Source organism: Pecten maximus, chromosome 1, assembly GCF_902652985.1.
Source record: "Pecten maximus chromosome 1, xPecMax1.1, whole genome shotgun sequence".
In the NCBI taxonomy this organism is placed as follows: Eukaryota; Metazoa; Mollusca; class Bivalvia; order Pectinida; family Pectinidae; genus Pecten; species Pecten maximus.
In genome coordinates, this window is record NC_047015.1 from 46,563,571 (window position 1) to 46,587,987 (window position 24,417).

General features: G+C 34.8%; 1 protein-coding gene across 2 annotated transcripts in view; it reads right to left on the reverse strand.

Moving 5' to 3' along the window:
• LOC117335526 (guanylate cyclase 32E-like) overlaps positions 1-24,417 on the reverse strand; it is a 119,444-nt gene that overhangs the window by 28,423 nt on the left and 66,604 nt on the right. For both annotated transcript variants that reach the window (XM_033895582.1, XM_033895572.1), the window contains 10 exons: positions 17,276-17,582; positions 15,715-15,867; positions 15,141-15,313; positions 13,219-13,360; positions 11,459-11,601; positions 8,160-8,259; positions 3,764-3,833; positions 3,000-3,108; positions 2,426-2,740; positions 1,646-1,717 (listed from right to left, as the gene is read on the reverse strand). In XM_033895582.1, the coding sequence (XP_033751473.1) occupies positions 1,646-1,717; positions 2,426-2,740; positions 3,000-3,108; positions 3,764-3,833; positions 8,160-8,259; positions 11,459-11,601; positions 13,219-13,360; positions 15,141-15,313; positions 15,715-15,867; positions 17,276-17,582 (1,584 nt within the window). The remainder of the gene's footprint in view (positions 1-1,645; positions 1,718-2,425; positions 2,741-2,999; positions 3,109-3,763; positions 3,834-8,159; positions 8,260-11,458; positions 11,602-13,218; positions 13,361-15,140; positions 15,314-15,714; positions 15,868-17,275; positions 17,583-24,417) is intronic.

Consider the following 24,417-nt stretch of genomic DNA (forward strand, 5'->3'; position numbering starts at 1 on the left):
AACACAATGAAATAAAATATTATTTAAACCAAAACACAAGTGTCACCCAGTTCTTTACATGCTAAACAGTATACCGATCTATAATAAAATATCTGTATTACAAATACACTCGTGAACAAGACATCAACATCTCAAACAGTGTACCGATCTATAATGAAATATCAGTATTAACACTTTACTCGTTAACAGGGCATCAATATCTCAAACAGTGTACCGATCTATAATGAAATATCTGTATTACAAATACACTCGTGAACAAGACATTAACATCCCAAACAGTATACCGATCTATAATGGAATACAGAACATAACATCTCAAACAGTATACCGATCTATAATGGAATACAGAACATCAACATCCCAAACAGTATACCGATCTATAATGGAATACAGAACATCAACATCCCAAACAGTATACCGATCTATAATGGAATACAGAACATCAACATCCCAAACAGTATACCGATCTATAATGGAATACAGAACATCAACATCCCAAACAGTATACCGATCTATAATGGAATACAGAACATCAACATCCCAAACAGTATACCGATCTATAATGGAATACAGAACATCAACATCTCAAACAGTATACCGATCTATAATGGAATACAGAACATCAACATCTCAAACAGTATACCGATCTATAATGGAATACAGAACATCAACATCTCAAACAGTATACCGATCTATAATGGAATACAGAACATCAATATCTCAAACAGTGTACCGATCTATAATGAAATATCTGTATTACAAATACACTCGTGAACAAGACATTAACATCCCAAACAGTATACCGATCTATAATGGAATACAGAACATCACACCTCTTCCCAAACAGTGTACAGATCTATAATGGAATAAATCAACATCCCAAACAGTACCGATAAGGAACCCAAACCGATCTATAATGGAACAGAACATCCAACATCTCAAACAGTATACCGATCTATAATGAAATATCAGTATAACAAATCTACTAATGAACAAGCCATCGTTTCATTTTGTTATCCCTATATTTTAGAAAAAAAAAAAGATATTGTAGTTGATTGTATTACTATAGGTTGTAATGAGATTTTTTTTATTATTATTTCTTTTTAACAATTTCGGTTTATATTACATCATAAACATATAGCCCTAACAATTTTGGTTTATATTACATCGTAAACATATAGTCCTCAAAGCTTTCAATAAATGTTTCGTCTAGATATGTTTGAGTGCGAGTTAGTATGGGAACGATTTGCATCAATATGTTACTAAGCAATTAACGATTTTAGATGAAACTGTAAAGCATAAAATAACAAACAGACAGACAGACAAGAGAGGGAGATACTGACAGAGAAAATTGTTTTTACATAAATGTTTTGACAAATATAGACTACTGAGTGGCATGCTAATAAAGTGTTCATCTTCAAGGGAACCATGCATGTGTGAATGTAAAGTGTATGTTTTGTGGTATAACTAAATTATCATTTTATCATTGTTACTAGTACAATTATTATAATTCCGTCAAATTTAAATTATTTGTGCAATTGACAATGTTGCACACTTATTAAGATTTTTAGCAGCGCGCGCCTGATTCAGAGGACTAATGCGTGATGCGATTATCGATATATTTTATGGTAATGATCGATCTTACCTTAATCAGGTCTGCTACTAACGATGCCACGAACATGTCATCGAGATGCAGGTCTTCATTCTGAAGAATATCCTATGAAACCAGATAATAGGAAACATAATTAAAATTGATGTAAAATGATTCCTTATTGTCAGTGGGTCTAATCATATCATGGGCTCGTGCGTCTTAATAACTCAGACAGCTATTATATAGGGATAATTGATAAATATTGGCAAGGATAACAATATAACTTTCAGGTTTACGACCGAATGGCATGTGCTACCTTGAAAAAAGTTAAAGAAAATAATACAACTAATTTCAAAGTGCCAATTTCTCTCTTAACTAATATAACTTGTACGAGAATACGTTAAAGATTCATAATAATTTATCAAAGAAAACATATATTTACACACACACACACACACACACACACTAGTATGACTACGAGAGCATTGAAATAACGACAGCAAGACTGTGAGGATACTTACAATAAGTCTTATTGATAATGGATAGTCATGTTCTATAATCAAATATTCTATCGACACCATTGCTCTTTTTTCAGTCATTTTTCAATATTGCTTTATTTCCTGATAACATCTAAAGATTTGTATTTTTGCCGTATGAATTACAATGGATTGAACTAACAGGCAACAGAATGGATATGTATATCAGTAATACAGTAATAACTATGTTATTGTTTATTTCGTCTTGACAAAGGACTTTAAAGACTCGGCTTTTTTTTTTTTTTTTTTTTTCATGTGAACATCTCTTTGCTTGTGTCTATAGCAGACATTTGCTTACCGCTAGACTTCCCCTTGCACAGAACTGGGTGATGATGTAGATTCGGGGAGGATCTACTGATGCGCCAATGAATCTGTTGATATTATCGTGGTTAAGTTCTTTCCGCAACTGAAGCTGCTTTTTCAATGACCGATTAATGTCAACATTTTTCCTGTATATATGTTTTATTGCTACTATTGTTCCCTTAAACGACCCTATGGTTATGGATTTTTTTGAGTCGCCGTTTTTCATATCTTGTTTAGTGTTTCCGAGTAACGTCGCTCTTTCTGGCTCGTCGCTGGATATTAGAAACCTCCAAGGATTTGTAGATTTGCGCTAAAAAAAGGGGGGAGACATGTTCATAAGATAAATGTTATCACTTCCGATTTTATTTTTGTTATGCTTCAGACTTATTTAACCAACTGGATTGACTTAGGATACAACGTTCTTTAAGTTTCATTCATAATGTTTAAGAACCTTTTTCCTTAGAAAATTCAATCTGACAGCGTTGCAAAGAATGAATTAAAATCTAATAATGTTTGCTTGGTCTTGCCAACGTTTATCTAAAAAAAGATTACTTTTACGTGTAACTAACCTTTGGACAAGCAGGCGGGATGATGTCGTGGACTGAATCCACAAGAATCAGGTCTTTATACTCTATTTTCCATAATAACCGGGCTAACTTTTGCTCATAAAGATAATGCCTATACAAATATAAATCAATGTTATTCATTGCTTGTTCACTCATGTAATCAATAGTATTAAATGAGAACATGAATATAGTTTTAAGACATATCATGACAAAATCTAATTATTTTCAAGTTATCTAAGGAGTTAAGGAAATAGATAGAAACCATTCCTAGTCGTTACACTTCACTCGACGAATTAGAACATGTTGGGCAATTGGAGCAGACATACAACGTACCAATAAACGATCACAAAATATTGATTAATTAGTCATCTAGGACCTATGACGTGCATACCCTGATATTCATCAATAAAAATTCACATAAAGTCGTCTTCTTTTGTTGTGGCATTTTCTACGTTATTATATAAATAATGAAAGAGCTATTGTTTCACAACATTTCTCAACCATGGACAGACTGTCGTCTTTTGATAGATCGTTAATAACAGAGGAAACGTCCTTTGACTAAGCTTTCCACGATTACAAACTTCCCGTCCTTACATCCTTCTTTTATGGTATTTCAACATGATTGAAGAGACAGACCATCCGAGCTGATTTCCGTTACCGATCAAAGTGGGTTAATAATCTTTTTGGATGTTGTAAATCTATCGCCCCTCCGTCGTTTGTATTACAGGAGAAAGTCTCAAGTTAACCATTTTGACCGAAATACAAACCTGCAGGCAAATACACTGGCCACTGACAAGGCTGCGGCTACAACACTACATATGGTGGCTATCTTCCAATCTAGAAAACATGACACATGGTGAAATTAATTGTCGGTGTCATATTTCGTTTTATACCTGAGGCAAATGATTGCGAAATGCTTTTATCTAAAAGTGCAGTGAGTATATGTAGAAAGTCAAATTTATTTAATCTTAATTACAATTTCTCATACTTTTGCTCGTTTATGATTTATAAAAAAAAATAAAAATCCAAAAATTCAAATTAATTTAGATAAACCTCAAAAACGTAATTGTTAATAATGACACGTTTGACTACAACAGGTAGTTTAACTTTTATACATTGTATCCCGTGTGACCTGCTAGTTGAATCCAATCACACGTGGAACAAAACATACAAACAATAACCCCATACATGTGGAGTTTAAAAGACTTGAAGGGTTTTCTTCAATCAGTGATATCATGAAATCTGTGCATTACATCTGATGTTAAAACACCTGTTTATGATAATAATTAGTTAAATTAGTAATCAAGGGAATTGGCACACTTGGCATACCCTACCATGCTCGATCCCATTCACATGCACCTATTTGGTTTGAATGATAATTCGTTTAAGCTGCTGGACATACTCACAAGTATAACGAAGGACAAGAAATATAACAATTACATGATTCATCCCATCCTAACATGATCATATTGTGTTACGTGGAGAAGTAAAACAATACCTTTCAAAACAAGTCGGTCAGTACATAGAAATTTAAGATTTAAGTGTAATACTGTTACATTGTCGCAAAACATTGCTTGGTAATACTCGTCAAGGACGTCAAATTTCACACTATTCAAACCGAGGCTTGGAAATAAGAGATCTCGTGACATCAAAATGACACTTTTTCATACCGAATACATTGCTTGAAACAACAAAAAGAATACGCTATAAAGCTAAAGACGACGATGTCTAGAAACATTACACCATACATATACCATTTCATATTTCTATTCAGCAATTAATGCCCGTGTTATAACCAATGCTGATTTAATTATCATATTGTTTGATAGAACAAGGTCCCAAAACCGTTTTTATACATCGATGTAATTGACTCTATCAAATCGCTACTTTAATTTGTGGAATTAAAAGGGCACTTTTAAACGTAAAAACGTTTGTTCATTTAAAAGGACCAATTCTTGCAATTAAAAATGTTAAACGGGGTTTTCCTCATTTGAATTAGGGATTGAAAGGATTTAAGTAAGCTTAGATCACGGATATCAAGAGGTCATATTACAACCAAACCATGACGATTAAATAGCGTAAAGCATCAATCTTTCGGCAAGCACTTCCGCGTGTAATACAACGATTGGCGTAGAGTATCGCTATACTCAAAGGATGTAGTATGAAAATGTACTTTTGAACTAAAGCAACGATACAGTATTTACAGGGCGAAGATGCATTAGACATTAACCAATTACAGAAGACATTATTGAGCTGATGTGCTGATGTTTAATGTAATGAATATCCCACACACCAATTAAGTATCAGTGGGAACAAGATACAAGCCTGCCCTATGATCAGTTGACCAAGGAAAGTAAAGCTAAATCGCTCTGAAATTATTTAACTAACAAGATAACTGTAATTTCACTTCACCCATATATCATTTTTACATATAACAAAACATCTAACTAAATGCTGTGTTATTTTTATCTATTTTCTAAGAAATGTATAGACTATACATCACGCTATTGCCTTATTTGTTTTCATTTCATACACCAAAATTGTAATAATGGGAAAACACACCTGTAAAAAATTAATTGTCATACGAATTCTCGTTTGTGAAAAGACCACTACTGTCCAAAGCACGACGTTTTATTGGAAAATGAATTGAAAGGATGTCTTTTTCCATATAATTATCACACAAAACAAATCATGTACCAATAACTATGTCATACTGAATTTATTATGCAGTTTTATTATTTGATATGTCTCGTACATAAAAGCATGCACTTTTAAATAATTTTGTTGAATTAAATAATCAAAAGTACATGGAAACGAAAACAGACCTCTTTAAATCAATATGAAGTTGAAAATAGCGATTTTTCTTGATATCAGTCGCTTATCACAAGTGATTACTTTCAATTTATCCAAAACACCAGCCTACCACTTAGCTGTAAACTCTAATCTAAATATTTCAATTTTCACATAGTGAAATTTCCATCCTAAACCCACTTTATTTGCATGTCGAAATCGATTCCATATCAACATGGGGCTTCACAAGCTTTACTGTAGCAATGCTTAGGGAGAATTCTATTTCCTTGTGCGATGTCAAATTCGACTTGTTTGATGTTTATTAGAATTTAGCATACAAATGTCCAGATCTACATTAATCTGACCTGGATAAGCATGATTGGTGCAGTTGTGATCGGAAGACGTTACCCTTCAGGAACACCGAGACTCGTTTTCCTAAACATCCATGTATCCTAATATTACTCCTCGTTTCGTCTATACTATTTCAATTCTTGATTATATCTTTAGATATTGATAGTGGGTTTTTTTCTATTCCATTTTTTCTGAAAGTTCAATTTAGATGCATCAAATTCAGGATTAGTTCGTTTTATCAACGTCATATTCATCAATGAAGTTTTAATTGGAAATTTCTACCCTAGGTTTTCTATATCAAATGTTTATTTAAAGATACAGCACAATCGTAAAAAAAGTATGCTTTCTAATGAAGATGTGCGTGTTTATTTCAAACAGGGATTAGATTATAGAGTGTGGATTACTTACAACAGGTGTTAGATGTGACAGAATAATTCAAACCGGCTGTTCAATTGGATGCAGGAGAAACTTAATTTTCAAAACTCCAGATATCACCATATATTTTCTAAGCATCCAGTGTTTCCCCGTTGGTAACTTTGCAGTTCATGTTATCTCTGTATCAATTTCGAGTTCTGATATCATCCCCGTTACGCTACAATACATTTTAAATATTAATTCTGGCTGACCATTCTCTTTCTGGCATTATTTGTTTTATAGTTGATTACAAACTTGTAAAAGATTTACGAAAAATTAGCAATATATATACATGGGTGACAATTTTACAACTTTCCTATAGAGAGAACTTTAAGCTTGATGTCGATCGAGGCTATGACTAAAATTTCAAATATTTGAGTGAATTCCTATTCAGTGACGTTATGCAAACTTCCTTATTTAAATCGCACGTAATGATTTAGATAGATAAACGATTTCATTTCGTAACGTAAAAAACCTGAATGTTGTTCAGGAATTTGTGTGCGCCATGAAGCATATTAACATCCTCCATGTAATTGGACGCAGTTAATCTTCTTAACGACCATGTGTGTTAAATCTCTAAAATGTCGAGTTACGTTGATAACAATATTTCATCGATATTAACACAACCTGGTATGACATGTTATCATTTCCCTGTACGATTTGAAGTTAGACGTGCATTCATTGATTTACTTGATTTTCTTATTTCAACAAATTTTATTGTTAGAAAACATTTGTATTGGACAATAGGCAAGCCTATATAAGTCCTCTCCAATCATGTACTTGATTGTTTTATTGTCACAACCTTGGTTCTACTTTTGAGAACGTGACATTTTTCTTAATTCAATCCAGGGCCGCATGACGGGTGTCGTCAATGAAGCTGATGCTTTCTATTTCGGAACACCTGGTCTTTCTCGCTTTGAACATTTACAAGAGTCTAATTCGATATTTTATTCCTATTTTCGTTTATCGATTTTGATATAGCGTTAGCGTTTTGGTTTTGGCTCAGTACTCTTTTGTTTGGTTTTCAAGGGAAAAAAATCTATGTTGTCTCATCATCTAAATATTAGCAGGACTATTCTAACAAATCAATATTCTATCCCATGCTAGGATTCTTATTAAAAAATCTTCCATCTGATATCTTATTATATTTTTATGTTTTTTTCACATATCTGTTATTGAGCTTTTGTTTAGAATATTTAGGCGGCTATATATAGTAAAGGTGAGCGTCTAAATGACCGTTAGTCATCTTCGGACCGGACTATCCCTCTTTAAAATGTTAGTCCGCGACCTGTAGAACACCATATATGCACTTGCAAATCTCAGCCAGAGATCCGAAATTTTGTCATTTTCCTGACAAATGATGTCTGAACGGCATGTAAATTATACATCTCCCTAGCAGCGCCACTGTTGTAATGGTCTGTGTTTTATCAGGGGCGAATTTGGTTACTAGACCAGATTTTATTTTCAGACGGAAGTGACACTTATAATGAAAACTGATGACATGATTTGAACGATTGCATACGATTCGCTATCATTACTTCTAGGCACAAAGTTCTGATGGTTACAGTGCTATAGGTGAAGACGAGGGTATTTAGACTGATAACCTACCTGGCTCGTACTGACAGCGTTCCTCGTCAAATCCACATTCTGGTTCGTCTCGAGGCACTCTCCCCAATTGCCAATTGATATCGTGCTTGAGATAAAAGTCCTGAAGTGACAAGATGATTTATCAATTTTAGAAGACGTATTTAACCACAAGCAAAATAATCTAGGTGAAAACAGAAGAAGTTATCTCGGTCGATGAAGCTTATAATTAATCCATTACTCTGATTTTTAAATAAAGCTTCTTTAAGTCAACTTTTAGGGAATATGGCATGTAGATTAATGATGTTCTTGATAATGAAGCTATTAGGGAAGTCGAACAAAAACAAAAGAGTGGCAGTGCTGGCTTGTTTCCAGATTAAATGACTATGCTTGTCTGATCACTGAAGATATTTCATTTTTATAAGTAAGGAAGCATTCCTTAAATATGCCAGTAGTTTAAACACGGAGATACCATTGATACAGTTTAATGGCGCTTGCATACGTGTAGTTTAACACGAGAAGAGGATCGTAGAAATAAGTGAAAGGGGTCCTTATTAAATTGATTTATGTTTTTATTAATTTTTAATTAATTGATATTTTTATATTAATTAACAATTTTGTTAATTTTATTATGTAATCTTTCGTTTGAAATAGTAACGGTCCATCATTAGTTTCATAAGACAAAACTGACAAAAGGATATGTATGAAATTTAATAATAAGTGTTAAATGAATAAAACGAATATATTACAAATACACTCTACGTCTTCTTGTCAAATTAACACGCCTGCCTTATATAAGACTGTCTGCATTCAATACAACTACATTTCACATATTCCAATGTCCCGTTACAGCTGTAGACATATTCATTTCAATTGACCTGCTAGCAAAATTGATTGTCCATCAGTTGATCTAAACCTCAAAAGGACGTGATTTTGTAAATATAGCTGCGGGTAGTGATAGGTGTGTTTAACAGAGAAGTTGTACCTGTGTCATCATGTACCTTTAGGGGAAATGTTGTTGACATCTTTAAAACAATATAAATATATTTGTTTCAATCTATTTCAAATATTAAAATACCTGGTGTTAGATAACTGGATTTCTAAATACTATATGAAATATTTATTCATGAGAAACTAATCAACGTTGCCTCTTTTATCGAAAAGAAGAATAAAATGACGACGTAGCAATCGATGTAATGGGGAAGGTTCATCTAACTTCCATTCGAATATTATTGCAATAAATGAGGTCATAGAAATTGACCACAACGAACATAACGTACATCAATGTGGAAAGCGAAAATTATAAAAAAATAAGAACAGCTTGGAAGAAATAACCTATTGGCTTTTCAATTGTTGCACGTTTCCAATGGCGTAGGAGACGTTTAATTTGTATTTTGCGAGTAGATTGATTTCTTACCGAAATAGAATATATCTCTAGTCCAGTGTTTTATGTGCATATTTATAAAGAATACGAAATGGATACCATTGTATCTTTGTTGCATATTGTTCATGCTCCTATATCTAACGAGGTTGATGATTGAGGTTAAGAGAATCATTCCGTAGTAACTATGACTTTTAATATCACCAAAAATGACATTTACATTCGATATGAACAGTTTTAATCAAGTATACGATCGTACATGAGACTTTCCATACGATTTAACATTTTCATCACCCCCACCTCTTATAGAGTTTTACTTGTCACCTATATTTTGTATGTAATGGGCGTGCTTGTGTAGTGAAAATCCAGGGAGATTTAGTTTTAGTATCGGTTGTCCGTAATAGAATAGGTGTACTTTTAAAGTCTAAATAAAAGTCAAGTGGAACATATACCACAACTAAACATAATATTACAATGTGACAAAGGCAAATTTTGACAATTATTTTTCTAAGCAGGAAACAAAAAGGAAAATTATTTATATCTTTGTTTTCTTCGTGGTAGCATGACATATTACAATGAGCCAAGCATTGTACTTAATGAGTTATTAAACCAGAACCTACACGGTAAGTATCCAAGAAGGAGATAGGTATAGCGTGTAGGAAACAGAGAGAAGCATATGATAGGGGTAGTCTGCCTGGGCCGTAATGATAAATGGGTATTTTCGTTCGGCACCAGTCCATGATTGTTTATGCACGGACTGTTAAACACATCTGAGAATCCTGCTTGCGTCACTAAATGTGTCCCAAGCGTATGATCGAACACAGTAAATTAAGTGGGTTTCAGCATACCGTTCATGCTGAAAACGGTAAGCTGATGTATATGTACTGTGGGAGCAATAAGGCTATCGTCAAGGCTACTAACAAGTGTAATTTAATTATACTGTGGATTTATAACTGACATTGTTTGTATATCCTCCAAGTGTTATAAGGTTATACAGAATTACTTTTTCGTAGCAAGCAGACTATGGAAATACAGACTGCAGCAAAAATTGTGAAATTAAAGATAATAGATGCCTCAATTGGGAGTGTTTTATAATTTAACCGGCTCGTATTATCTAGCCGTGATGTTGTTATTGCATTCTCGTCCCTGTGAATATCATCTAGGCACCAGCCGAATTTATTTGGATTATCCTTCATGTATCAATTCAGTTTCAAAGCTTCTGTCTGACATTGACGCATTTTTTATTTGTTTTGTAAAAGCTACATCAAGAGTAATATCCATTTCTGAACTTGCGTATAATGGTAAAGTAGTGTATGATCTAAACAAAGTAACGGTAATGGTAAAATAAACTGACAACAAATGAAGGTGGAGGCAAGTCTAGGACACAAATCAATTCTTATCTAAAAAATGACCGCTTTTCCTGTCATTTTAAAATTCTCTTAATGATTATTGCCATTTTCAAATCCTACAAGAGATTAGAGTCAGTTTCAAATGGTGGCAATTAGCCTCTTAACAAAATATCCCAGAGGCGGGATCCCAAGAATAACTGTTAATACAGTTCCGTTGAAATTTTTCAAAAGTACGATATAAAAAATAAAAACAAAAAGCAGTAGCAATAAAGAATTGAGATTTAGTCCAACTTCCACAAAGATAGATTCAAACAACATCACGTCAAGACCAAGGAACAGCCTCAGTCTTCCATGATACTAACGTATCTCGTTGACATGGACTCAAGTGTAAACTCATTTATAGGTCTGTGACATGGTAGCATTCTTTTTCATTGTAAAATTCACCAAATAGTATTTAACTGCGCTGTGACATGAAAAACACATTTGCACATGCATGTTTATTTCTGCCGAATATGGCCATTTGCTTATGGTCTCATTTAGTCTATGAAGTATACCATAAGATTCATTGTTTCAATTTTATGGATGATACCTACCGGATACCCAAGTTCGCCCGATGTCATCTTGAAGTCGCCGACTTGCTCTAGACGACCTGGGTGCTCGCTTGTAAGACTTAGGACAGAGTAGTTCCCTTCCGCGTCACCGACCGCATCAATATACACGTCATAACCTTGGATACCTACAAGACAAAAATACTTACGTCATAACCATGCTCAAATATTCGTATCATGATCCTTTGTTTCTGCTTGGAAACAAATTGTATGTCATAACATTGAATATTAGAATTTGGCGCTGCACTCTCCCATTATCCCATTATCAATCTGGACTGCATCTAGTGATGACATAGATACAGTCTAGATCATGTGATTGGTATATCGTGTTGATCAATGTCACGGAAATGCTTCGCAATGCGCTACAGATAAAGTAAACGCAGAGAGGATTCTGATTGAGAACAATTGTATTTCTTTGATGTCATTTTTTTTGCTGCTATGTTGATATCGTCACGGCAAGGCTTTGTACTGTTTTTCAAATTGCTTGCGAATAAATCACTGAAAAGAATTGGATTTAAAGACGCTATTCTTTCGTATGAGCATAGAGGGGAATGAGTCAAAATAAAGAACGTATTCATTAAAGAAAGACAGTAAAAGATAAATAAGGGTAAATTGAACTATCAAACACCGGTTATATTGTATCTATTAATGTTTGATGACGACTGATAAGATTAATTGATGATAATAACTGATTATTTTTTATTATTAAGTTATTGTAGATAATGTTAATCAATGATGATGAAAAAATGATGATGATAAATGATGAGGACGATAGAAAATGATGAATAGTTAATTATTTCAAGTCATAACCGATGAAATGGGACAAAATATGAACAACTATATATATTTGCATGGGAACCATTGAAAGTTAAAAATCAAGGATATCTAGACCAGGAGCTCCGCAAGAGTCTGCTTCATCAACGACACTCGCCATACAATTCTAGGTGGCAACGGAATCAATGGGCAAAACAAGCTCAAGATTTGTAGGATTTTATTTTGCTCAGTCACACTTATGTGTGAGACAAGCGTTCACATGAAGTATGTATCACTAGATATTCTAAATTAATTCCTGATGCCAGCCATAAAATTCTCCTATGGTTTTCGTCAACCTGCATGTATGCAACTTTTAAGTTAAATACTGTACCTTTGTGGATACTTATTTTCTTTCCGTGTTAATAAATCCCCTCGGAAAATGAACCACAGGCATCTGGAATATGGGGCATTCCTGCCTAGGTATTCATTATGTAAATATATCCCCAATTATACAATTAGCAAAAGTTAATTATATCCAATTCAAATGTACAACTTGTGTCAAGACTCTCCAAAAGACCCATTTGAAATGCTTAGGATTTTTGGAAGAAACCACGGAATGGCAAGAAACAAATTGCTGATACATTTTTTTTCAATTTATTGCCTCAAACTTGAAAAATTTGAATATGGTTTGTCTGCATTTACATTTGTACAATTTAAAGTTAACCCTTTTGTTAATTTCAATCATATTCTCCACTTCACTAAACAACCCAACACTGCCATGAACACTGTGAATATCATTAACGTGGACTTGAAACACGCGATACATCTTTCTCAGGAAATGGATACTAGCTGTATAGTAGATTAGCGGAATATGTTACCAATAAACATGACTTGAGCAGTGCGGCAGGTACAAAATATGCTTATTTAAAATATTTATAAACTTCATTTACTAGGTTTTCTTGACATGCGATCGGTTTACAAGTGTAACTTACTTTGGAACTTGCTATTTCTGATTTGTTGTACAACTGCTGAGCCGTTCCTCGGGGAACCTCCAGTTTCTATGACTCTGGCCATTGCCTGAGCGAACACCATCACTGCATCATACAGGTAGGCCGCTGAGATAGGCACATGATGCTTTAAATAAACACAAAAAAGATATTGCTTACCATGATAACACAATGGGAAGAATGGATGGTTTGGTTTGTTTTTGTTTAACGTCCTATTAACAGCCAGGGTCATTTAAGGACGTGCCAGGTTTTGGAGGTGGAGGAAAGCCGGAGTACCCGGAGAAAACCACTGGCCTACGGTCAGTACCTGGCAACTGCCCCACGTAGGTTTCGAACTCGCAACCCAGAGGTGGAGGGCTAGTGTTAAAGTGTCGGGACACCTTAACCACTCGGCCACCGCGGCCCCATTGGGGAGAATGGAGAGACGGAACCGGAAGTGTTCCCGGAGTCAAATGTTGTATCCGTCAGTATTTTATTCACATCCGGAAAATAACTAGGTCACAAATTAATCTAAGGATACACATCAAACATATCATTATCGACAGTGAGACCATTAAAAAATTGGTTACAAATCCGAAAAGTGTTGTAAAGGTTTGAATTTAAAGTTTAGGTCAAAATTGCGGCTTCTCCATTTCCCCGACATAGACTAAAGCGTGTGAACCAAAAATGCCGTTCCACTTTCAATTAAAATCATATCCCTGATAATAAATACATACAACAAATGTATTTGAAATTGTCCGCATCAGTTAGCTTTGGACAAGTTTAATTATATCAAATGGTTTTAATGTATTTGTTTCTGTTTAACATTTTTGGTTTTCGCGGTTTCGATATCGTTAAGTTAGTAATTACTTTTTTCGGCATAGCCGTATAATTTTCTTTTGGTCCCGGATATGACGTGAAAGGTGGCGTTACTGGTCAAGATGAAGTATGTGATTGGTCAATGAAGCGGTTAATGCAAAATGCAGAAATGCAGTTAAAAACGAAACAAAATTAAGATATTGAATGCAAGCTGAATAAGTGGATGTATCTAATCAAATAACACATTAATAAAATCATATTCCTGATTCAAATGCAGTCTTATTATCACCAAAATGATTCAAACTGATATACTTTTGTTATCCGTGCTGAAACTGCGCATTTATTAATAAGTTCGTTAATTTATTTCACCAGCAGTTTTACATTATAACCACCAGCATTAAAACTATGCCGTTTATCTTTTTTAAAGATATTTCTTTTTTGAATGTAATTTATGCGTAGAAATGTCTTCAGTCCCTTGTCATGAAAACAGTAGTGTTATATTCTGGTATATGTAGTAAATTAGGAATCGAATGACCTTTGGTTAAGGAGAATGATTCGTTGACACACAGTGTATTCTCATGACTGTGTACGTAATGAAACAATCTTCACGAGATTGAAATTAGAAATTAGATTTCAAACCTAAAGTACCGTTCTCAGTGATGATAAAGAAATGGTATGGATTCAAACATATTACCATAGATACGAATTACAAAATCCAACATTTGCATCAATTGATTTTTTCAATTATTTACATATTGCATCTTTAACAATTAATCGTGTCAAGATCACATTAAATAATAGATGCAGTTTATGCCGAATAATCAATATTAAACTGCATAGTAAAATTGGATATTGGATAATTTTGAAACAATATCAATGTTTGCTATAACTAGTGACAAATAAAAAATCAATTCGGCGGTCGATGTTACAACGAATCAATTGATTTTCAGTTGATCCTTAGCATAAAGCAATTGTAGAAGTCATGCCATCAATCTCTAAAAGGTAAATTCAAAGTACTATATAGACATTTTCATTCCAACCTTAAAAACATTCTGGAGAGTTAAAACTGTACCATCAATGATCAAGCCATGACCTCCTATAGAACTTACCTTGGATACGATTGGCGGAAGAGGTGGCAAATTGATTGGAGGTTTGTGATTAAGGTCCCGGACGTTTTGGAGGAAGGTCTCCCAGGAAGGGTTGTTCGGGGCCCTTGGCACCAACAGAAGAACAGACCGGAAAGCCGAAACACATTCTTCCGTGACATTTACCTCAAACGGGGCTAAACGAAGACAAAACATACAAAGGCAGGGATCATGCTCAAGTTTCATTTAACTATGGTATGACATTTACAGTAGTGTTCTCTTTAAAATAACAATGCCAGGAGTGTATTTTTACATCTGAGTTTATCGTTTCACTAAGTGAAGTGATATACCCCATTGACCACACAGAATCCATATAATCTACATCTGCCAATAATGTTATGTCTAATCGATAACGTTGCTCGAATGTTTTATTTCTGAACGGTTTTGAAATACTTTGGACAATTATTTTCAATCTTTAAGAGTAAAACATCACTTTGTTCTTCAGAAAAGTGAATATTCCAAAAAAGGAAAAGCAAAATGGGAAATGCAACATGGTGGTGTTATCGTTCTGCAAGCGTCAGACTGTTGAATGCCTTACTTTTGATGAAGAAGTTATGATCCTCTGTATTGTATGGCCGGTCGTCTGCCGCCCGCGCAATGATTACATATTCCCCAGTGTTCGTCTCCGGCTTCCGGTCAATCGCCCGAGCAAAGTCGATAAGAGCGTAATAATCTCCCAGAAAAATGTAGACTGAAAATCGGATCATATGACAATAGTTTCTTACACGTTAATGAAACAAAAAACATGGACAGAATATATGGTGAGGATGGTATTAATACGGGAGCTTTTAGGGTTTAGACAAATCAATGTTATGTTGTACAGCAGAGATGTTGCCATCTTCAATGATTTAAAGTACCTGTGACATTTGGCATCGGTATAAACTGTGCATGCCAGTTGACAATCTATCAAAGTCTTCAATGATACAAAATACATTTTAATTGAATATATTTTTCTCGTGCTATGTGTTTCACTATTTTTAACTACTGTGAGTTATGTTCATTAGACAGAGAGCAGGAATAACAAACGCATTATAACATTGAGAGACAAACGCCTATACCGCCATCAAGTATGCAATATATCGCCAGGGGGTCGAAACATTGTTACGTAGAGACAGGGCCGGTTTTAGTATAATAGGGAGAAAATATCAGTTTAGTCTGCAATACAACCGCAAAATACGTGATACTTGTGTTTGGGTCGTCTTTGGGTTGTCCATTACCTTTGACCAAAGTGATAAGTATTTCTCTTTTTCACTCTTTAGGTAGAGTTCATATTTTACAATGAAATTAAAAAAAAATAGTAATGAGGCTTAATAATGTATCACCTCCATTCAAATTTCAATATTTATTTAGATTGGTAACCGTAGAAGTAAATCAGAATGCTATAATTATGTAACAAGAGGCCCATGGGCCTTAACGGTCATCTGACAAACACTTACAGCAGGGACACACCCCTCAATCCAGCATCATTAACAAAAATTATCTATACGCAGCCAGTTATCATAAAATATGATTGCCCACCCGAAATGATGATTCACACCAAATTTGGTTGTAATCCACTCAAAGGTTAAGGAGGAGTAGGATTTTATAGCAAAAAATCACAAAAGTTCCCCTTTTGGGGCCCCGCCCCTCAGGCCCCAGGTGTCACACTAGCCTCATTTATATAAATTATGACCGCCCTTCCCCAATGATTCTTTAAACCAAATTTGGAAGTAATTCACTTAAGGGTTAAGGAGGAGTAGCGTTTTGAAATAAAAAGTCTTACGCACGGCGCACGGCGCACGATGACGGACAGAACACGATGGCTATAGGTCATCCTGACCCTTTGGTTCAGATGACCTTAAAATGGTTGTGTTAAATAGAATCACTGATATTTGGAGATATTTGGATTTTTCACTGTAGTTCGACTGTAGAAGAATATTGATAATTTGTGTGGCAATAGTACTCCAAGGGAGCATTTTGTTTTAAAGTGACGTCCTTGTTGATGGGTTTGATTTCATAGAGAGCGTTTTCAAGGGAAAACTTGTGCATACCATCTATGAAAAGCAATAATGCCACAAAGGATTTTTCTGCATGGAAATCATTCATTGAAATATAATTACTTCTTGTTCGTCTGTACGTTTTCTCCACTATAGCTGGAAAGTTTGTGTTGGACGGGTATGGTTCCTTGAAATAAACCATTTGTGTCACTTTGATGTCATGGTCTGACGTCATTTGTTGGAGGCTGCGCGCGGTCTGGTTCCATTCGTCTGACGTACCCACCACCATGGTAATGGTCCTCCATTTGAAGTATTGTAACACTGCCAAAATCGACTTGGATACTTTAGACGTGGATGGCTGGATCTGGATAAACGACGACTGAAGTCTGGTCATGTGGGGGACACGTGACATAGCAAAGTCATGGCAACCCTGAAATGTCATGACACAATAAACTTTTCAATAAACATGTCAACAGTAGAACGTTACAAGATTATTTTCCATTATACGAAACATCATATTGGTTAAGCAGTTCATAAAATGTGGACTTCAAGGGAATTGTGTCGTATTTAAACATAAATAGGTCGCCATAATGAGCTAGCTTGGATGTTGATATGATACTGACACAACAAATGTAATCCTTTGAAAACGTGCTGCAATTAAGGTCCACAGAGGACGACCATTACCGGACGACGTCCAGTAATCAGCTGTAGAACACGATCTCGGTCCGCTAATCAGGCCATTGGGTAGCCTGGGGAGACAGACTGACCGATGAAGGCTCTCTGAAGACTCATTTAACAGCATTTCTAGGCCATGCTTGCTTCGTTTTCTAATGTTATTACAGATGGAAGATCCAATACTGGTAGTTATCCGCCAGTACTTAAACGTACTTATTTAAAATACGGTTTTACAGCTGCGATTAATGAAATACCAGCCCTTTTACCTAGACACCAAGGTTCTCATGGGATTTGCGTTAGTTTTGTATTGGCCATTTAGAAAAACACACAAAAATAACAAAATCAAAAACTTTTAAAGAAATTTAACAGTTTTAGTTCAAATTGATATGTTTCAGAGTACAGTGTTTAAAGTTTTAAAACAAATTGATAAAGATGAAACACACATGTATATATCATTTGCATTATATTTTCATTTTACTTCATGTAATAATGAAATGTTCCAATAATTTAGGGGTCTGAAGAGTAAACACATGCCGTTGGTTTAGATAAGAAAATAATGAAACACGGTACTGTCTTGAAATTAATCTGCTGTTACCAGGTTTTTATTCAATTTAAAAGAAAGAAACCGTTGCAAAAATATTTCATTGAAGCTTATTTATTTCGGCATCATTACATGACGTCATAATATGCAAGAGAATGACAGATTTCGCTAATGATATAACAATAGTTAAATCTCAAAAATAATACTTATTACAAAAGGTTTGTTTTCTGCTGACAATAACTATTGTTAAGCCTTAAGCTATTGTCAGGTTTAAATATACTTTTCAGTATGACGGTTTAGTCACGTAACCAGGGCAAATATAATAAGTTTATCGAAAATTCGATATAAAAGAATATTATCATAGCTTATATAAGGATATCACGAGTAAGTACAGTGCATTTTTTCTGTATACAATTGAAAAAGAAACCTGAAATGAGACATGGCGGGTGTCGTCGATGAAACAGGAGACGCTTACTCCTCTGGAACACATGGTTTTATACTACTAGTTCTTTTTCAATTGCTTCCATGCAAAGATATATGCTTTGCTCAGATTTCCCCCTCGTTTTCTCGATTTGGAGTTTGAATTATGGCTTGTTTTAATGTCAATATTCTAGGTATTTTATTGTTTTAGATGCGTAACCTACACTTCCATATTCTCTGTATATATGTGCGTAACATCATACCCGAATGACCTGTCATGTGGATCTGTCATCATTATACTTATTTATGTCGAGTTAACCATAGGCATTTATCAATATATATATAGCCATGCTACAACAGGTGAAAATGTCATTTTCTTTAAGTGCATGCATACTGTACTTAATCAACATAACAATGAACCGAGGACATACCTAGAGCATTACACAAAACACACAGGTGAAATACTTTTCTATCAAAATATTCATAGATATAGGTACAACATATCTAGTTTATCTCAAGATTCGTGAGTAATGCTGGAGGGGAGTGAAAAATGGCAAAACGAATGAAAAACTATGTAATGGTTGGAAGGTACCCAAATTCCATCAATTTGGTAAACATTGGACATTAAATAGATTTAGAATAACATTAAACAGTGTGTGTATATCCAAGGGGGGAAAAGCATCACCCTAAAAATATCCATCACGGTAAAGTCCAATGTAACAGGTCTGTATTGATAATGACGAGTTTGCTGTGTACAAGTCACTGACTTATGTTTGCTTCTTGAGCGCAATTATACCGATGTGTAAGTTTTCGAACAGGGCAATTGTCAATAGGGACTAGCATATTGCTCAGTGGTACTGGACACCAGCTGACGCCACTTGACCACACGATAACAACAGCATGATAAATAAACACTTTCCCGACAGAAGACAATGTTAAAAGTTCAACATCTGTCGGCGGTAGCAACATGTCGTCCTTGACACAAAACTACCGAGTAGGTAGGGGATTTGTAAAGGTGATAAGTACAATACCAAAGATACATATACATTGTTTTTTGTATCTTAAACAACCCCTTTGTTATAGAACGACGTTTTCAATCAAAAAGACTTATTCTAAAAACGAAATAATTAATTTTTCTTTGTTTCCATGGTAGATTTTCAAATGTGATTGGTCGAAAAATTCTTTTCATTCTTTTATGAAAGAAATTCCGAGAATGGCGCGAAAAATGTGACGTCACAATACGACAATTGACGTTGCGTATTGATTTGAGAAAAAGAATCCCATTTAAAACCAGTAAAATTGTACATAAAACATGTTTTAAATTAGAAAATCATTTTCAAAAATTAATTATGAGCGTTGATGTCAATTATTTTTTAGTTTCATCGGGGTATGAAACAAACTAGAATGTTCGCCCTTTTTGAGAGAACAGTGCTTGGTAACATTTGTTAGTTATTTAGGTGTAAAGGGACACTATATATAATAATTGGTAGTTTAATATACCGCTGTAATTCAGTCACATAGCCGTTTCAAAGTGGTTCCGAAATAATTATCTGTGGTTATTGGGTCTTTAGCGACCAGCCAATGTCTTTCTTGACTCCGTGGGGAGCGTACAGCCGGAGCTGCCATTTCGGCGGCAACAGCTAACACACGACATTTCTTTATTTCTTGCACTTTCCTATTTTCAATTTCAATTTCACTGTCAACAAAATTTTATCGGCTGTCGATATGTCAAAGGGATCGGACATCAGGCTTAGCCTTTCACTAACTCATTTATAGCTAAAATAAAGTGTCTTGTTTGAGAATACAAAACAGTACCCATGGCTGGACTCGAAATAGCGACCTTTTGGTCCCGTAGCCCTGCTTCCTACCACTGGACCACCGTGCCTCCATAATATGTGTACCCTTATATACATATCTACGTTTACAAAGACCTACAGAACCATCTTCATAATTTTCTATTTCAAATGTCAACTAACCGTCACCATTTGATCTTTGATTATTTTCTTAGGCAAACAGCCCTGGGCTGTATTTTCGGAATCAGATGTAATTATTTCTCCAGAAAACACGTCTATGATGTAATTAGATGCGTAAAGGTTGTCGATGCTATCTGAAGCAGGAAGAAGAAGAAAAGCATCCTTCCAAACGTAATTGTATCATTAGAAAGTCGAGAATTAGTAAGCTAAATTAATTAGTATAAGAGTGTTTGACATTTGGTGATATTCTTAAAGTATGTACAATGTGTACATCGTTGAGCTACTAATTAACTATCTTTGATTTTGTCTCACAATGCATACCATATAGTGTTATGTGGTATTCATGTATATTGCCTGTGGTAGATGCCAGACAACTCATTCTAGTAACACGAATTTTAGAGAAATAGCCATAAGACATTTTATTACATTTTTACCAGTGAAATATCAAAAATTATTCATTCTATAAAAGTGATATTTTTCACTAGTGAAAATATCACTTTTGCTGATTTGACCAATCAAATTAATGATTAGAAAATACCAAAATAATTGACCAATCAGAAAGCCCGACATATATCTCAGCACCTGGACAGGGGGAACTACATTTTTTGTTTACAAATGATCGCTGTAGGCCTAGTTAGCATACGGGGTAGGTTTTTCGTTGATAGAAAATGTAATAAACAGAATATCTAACAGTGTCTTCAGTAATACCAAATATATTTCACTCGTGTGGCTAATATTTAGATATTTTTCACTCATGCTGCGCACTCGTGAAAAATATCAAAATATTAGCCCTACTCGTGAAATATATTTGGTATTACTGAAAACACTGTTAGATATCCTCTATATATACTTTTTGCTTCACCGATTATATATCCGATGTGTGAGATATTAGGGAGCCTGAAGTTGGTTCCGAGTTCCGAGTTCCGTTTCAGAAAAACGAACTACTATGTATAAACTTTACGGGACTTGGTCCCAGTTCCGAGTTCCGTTTAAGTAAAACGGAACTCGGAACTCGGAACTCGGAACCAACTTCAGGCTCCAGATATATTAATATATCAAATAGTATTAAATAGTAAAAAAAAAAAATCAGTTTCCAACATGAAATTGAAACCATTGCAAGATTCTGTTCACTTAAAGGCCTAAATTAAAACATAAACTATCGATATCCCCACGCTTACACAATTAACGTTATCTGACATCACAATCGAGACAATGGGAAGAAATTAACATTTCATTGATATTTTGTAGGTTGATATATATCAGGTTTTTGCCATTCTGTACGTACAATGTATGTTACAGGCCATGAACTTGTTATATAAAGTATTAGTTCATTTTTCTGCAGTAATAGATACATCATTTCAGAAGAGAATATATTTTCCTTTGTTTAGTGATTTATGTGTTTAAAAGTGAGGTTCAAACTGTCATTTCGACCATACAGTAACGAAAGATGACACGCATGCGCTATGCGATGAAAAGCGCGCAAACCGGACGTAGATAACAAAGTGCTTTGTTTTCATTGCATCATTTTTGGACAAGCGTTGTCCCTCGATAGTTCTGATGTCTATCTAAATCAGTAACTCGATACTAGTGTATCTACGATATAATTATAGCAGTGTGATAAATTGAATGCCCCAGAAATAAAAGGAGGGAAACAAATACATTTGTAACAATGCCGTATTCTATATCTCATTGTTACAGACCCTTCCTCTGTCCTCACAACATTGCAGATTCTTAGGTTATGTAAACATCGGAGGTCGGCTATAGGTTTTGATCTGACAATAAAAATAGATGTTTTCCCATTTAGACCCGAATTAGCAACTCCCTCAGAATCTATATAATAATGGTACCTATTGTATGGGGGAAATATGATATGTAATACTATTGGCGATAGAGACAGATAAATTGAGATCAATGTTTGCAGTTATGGTAGGATATGTCATTGATTTCATACGCTATAAACATTATTTCTTGAAATGATCTCAATGTAATGGTTTTTGGTTGTCATCTCGATCGATTAAACATTATCAATAATATCGTAATAACTTTAACGTAATGAGTCATTTTTCAGTTACCTACCTGGAAGTATGTTGCCAATAAACGAAGTCGTAGTTTATGATAAAATACCGCTTAAACATACACGCTTAGAGTATCGAACCCATTTGGAAAATAAGCGTTGTAGCACAACATGCCCAACATGTTAGAAGTCCATGAACACCATTGTTTTTTTCAAATACAAGGTCAGTAGACAGTACTTGGACATCGAAACCTTATAACAATAGGCTATACCTGATAACAATAGGCTATACCTGATAAAAATAGTCTATACCTGGTCACAATAGGCTATACCTGGTAACAATAGGCTATACCTGATAAAAATATTCTATACCTGGTAACAATAGGCTGTACATGGTAACAATAGGCTATACCTGGTAACAATAGGCTATACCTAATAAAAATAGTCTATAAAATTTTATTTCCACCTTGTGAGAAATAAAACGCAATCCAGTTGCAATAAAAATCATGGGGGTGATATTTCAGCTGTTCCGTTAGGTACTCCTACATCTTAGCGTCCAATTTGAGTATACCATAAACAATTAAATGTCTTGACTTCCCGCGTCTATACGAGAGTCAAGAGTTCCATAACTGTGAGTTTATGTACATGGAGTGTCCACCGGCACGGACCAGCTGTCGGTCAACTAAGGAACAAAGGCGTATAAAGAAACTACAGAGCCACCAGGCAAATCAAGACAACCTACAGCAGTCAATCACTGTTGCTGAAATCCGTATAATTTAGGTTTTTGGGAGAGAAAAAAGGAAAGAAAGAAGAAATTCCGAAGCTAATGTCCTATACAGAACAAGTTTTCAAGAACACAGCTAAGAAAACTATTTTGGGTACGCATATTTCGACGCATATTAGTCTTCTAACAAACGCGCTCATTGATGAATTGGCACATTCAAACAATACAGAGATTTTAATTAGCGTAACTATGAATTAATGTTATATTTTCAATTAAAAAAAAAGTGCTGGAATATACTACCACCAAAATGTGTACGCAAACAATATCACAAATGATATGTTCTGCACTGTCTTCTTTTTTTAAAAATGATAATGGATTACTGGTGATGGTACATTGTATGTTAGTACGACGATGCTGTCAGAGACGTTTAAAAAGATGGACGAAATGTACAAAGAAAATTATTGGATACAAAAGTAGTGAAGGTTTACTCAAAAATCAATATCTTGGAAATTAAGATAATGAAATGTTTCTACCAAAGGCCCTGTTTCATAAGATATCTTCTGCTGTTGTCTCCTGAGTAAGAAACCCATAATTTATCTCGACTTCAAAAATAGAGCGTCGGTAATCTAACTCCAGTAACTATCAATGCAAACAGAACCCGAATCAAATCGGAAGTCGTGTAGTTAGTCTACTCCCCGGAGTATATCATTTGTGGCGTTTTAGGCCCCGCTCTACGCCGTCGGAGGTATTCTATTAACTCTTCAAATATTTTCCAATTTTCGGAGCGGAGATTCAGTCTCGCTAGACATGCGAGAGTGTGACAGGTTGGCACATATATATCCATTCGATACATACGATAACAGGGGCCGAAGTTATAATATGGGTCATCATGTAGATATCTATATAGACAGCTCAACT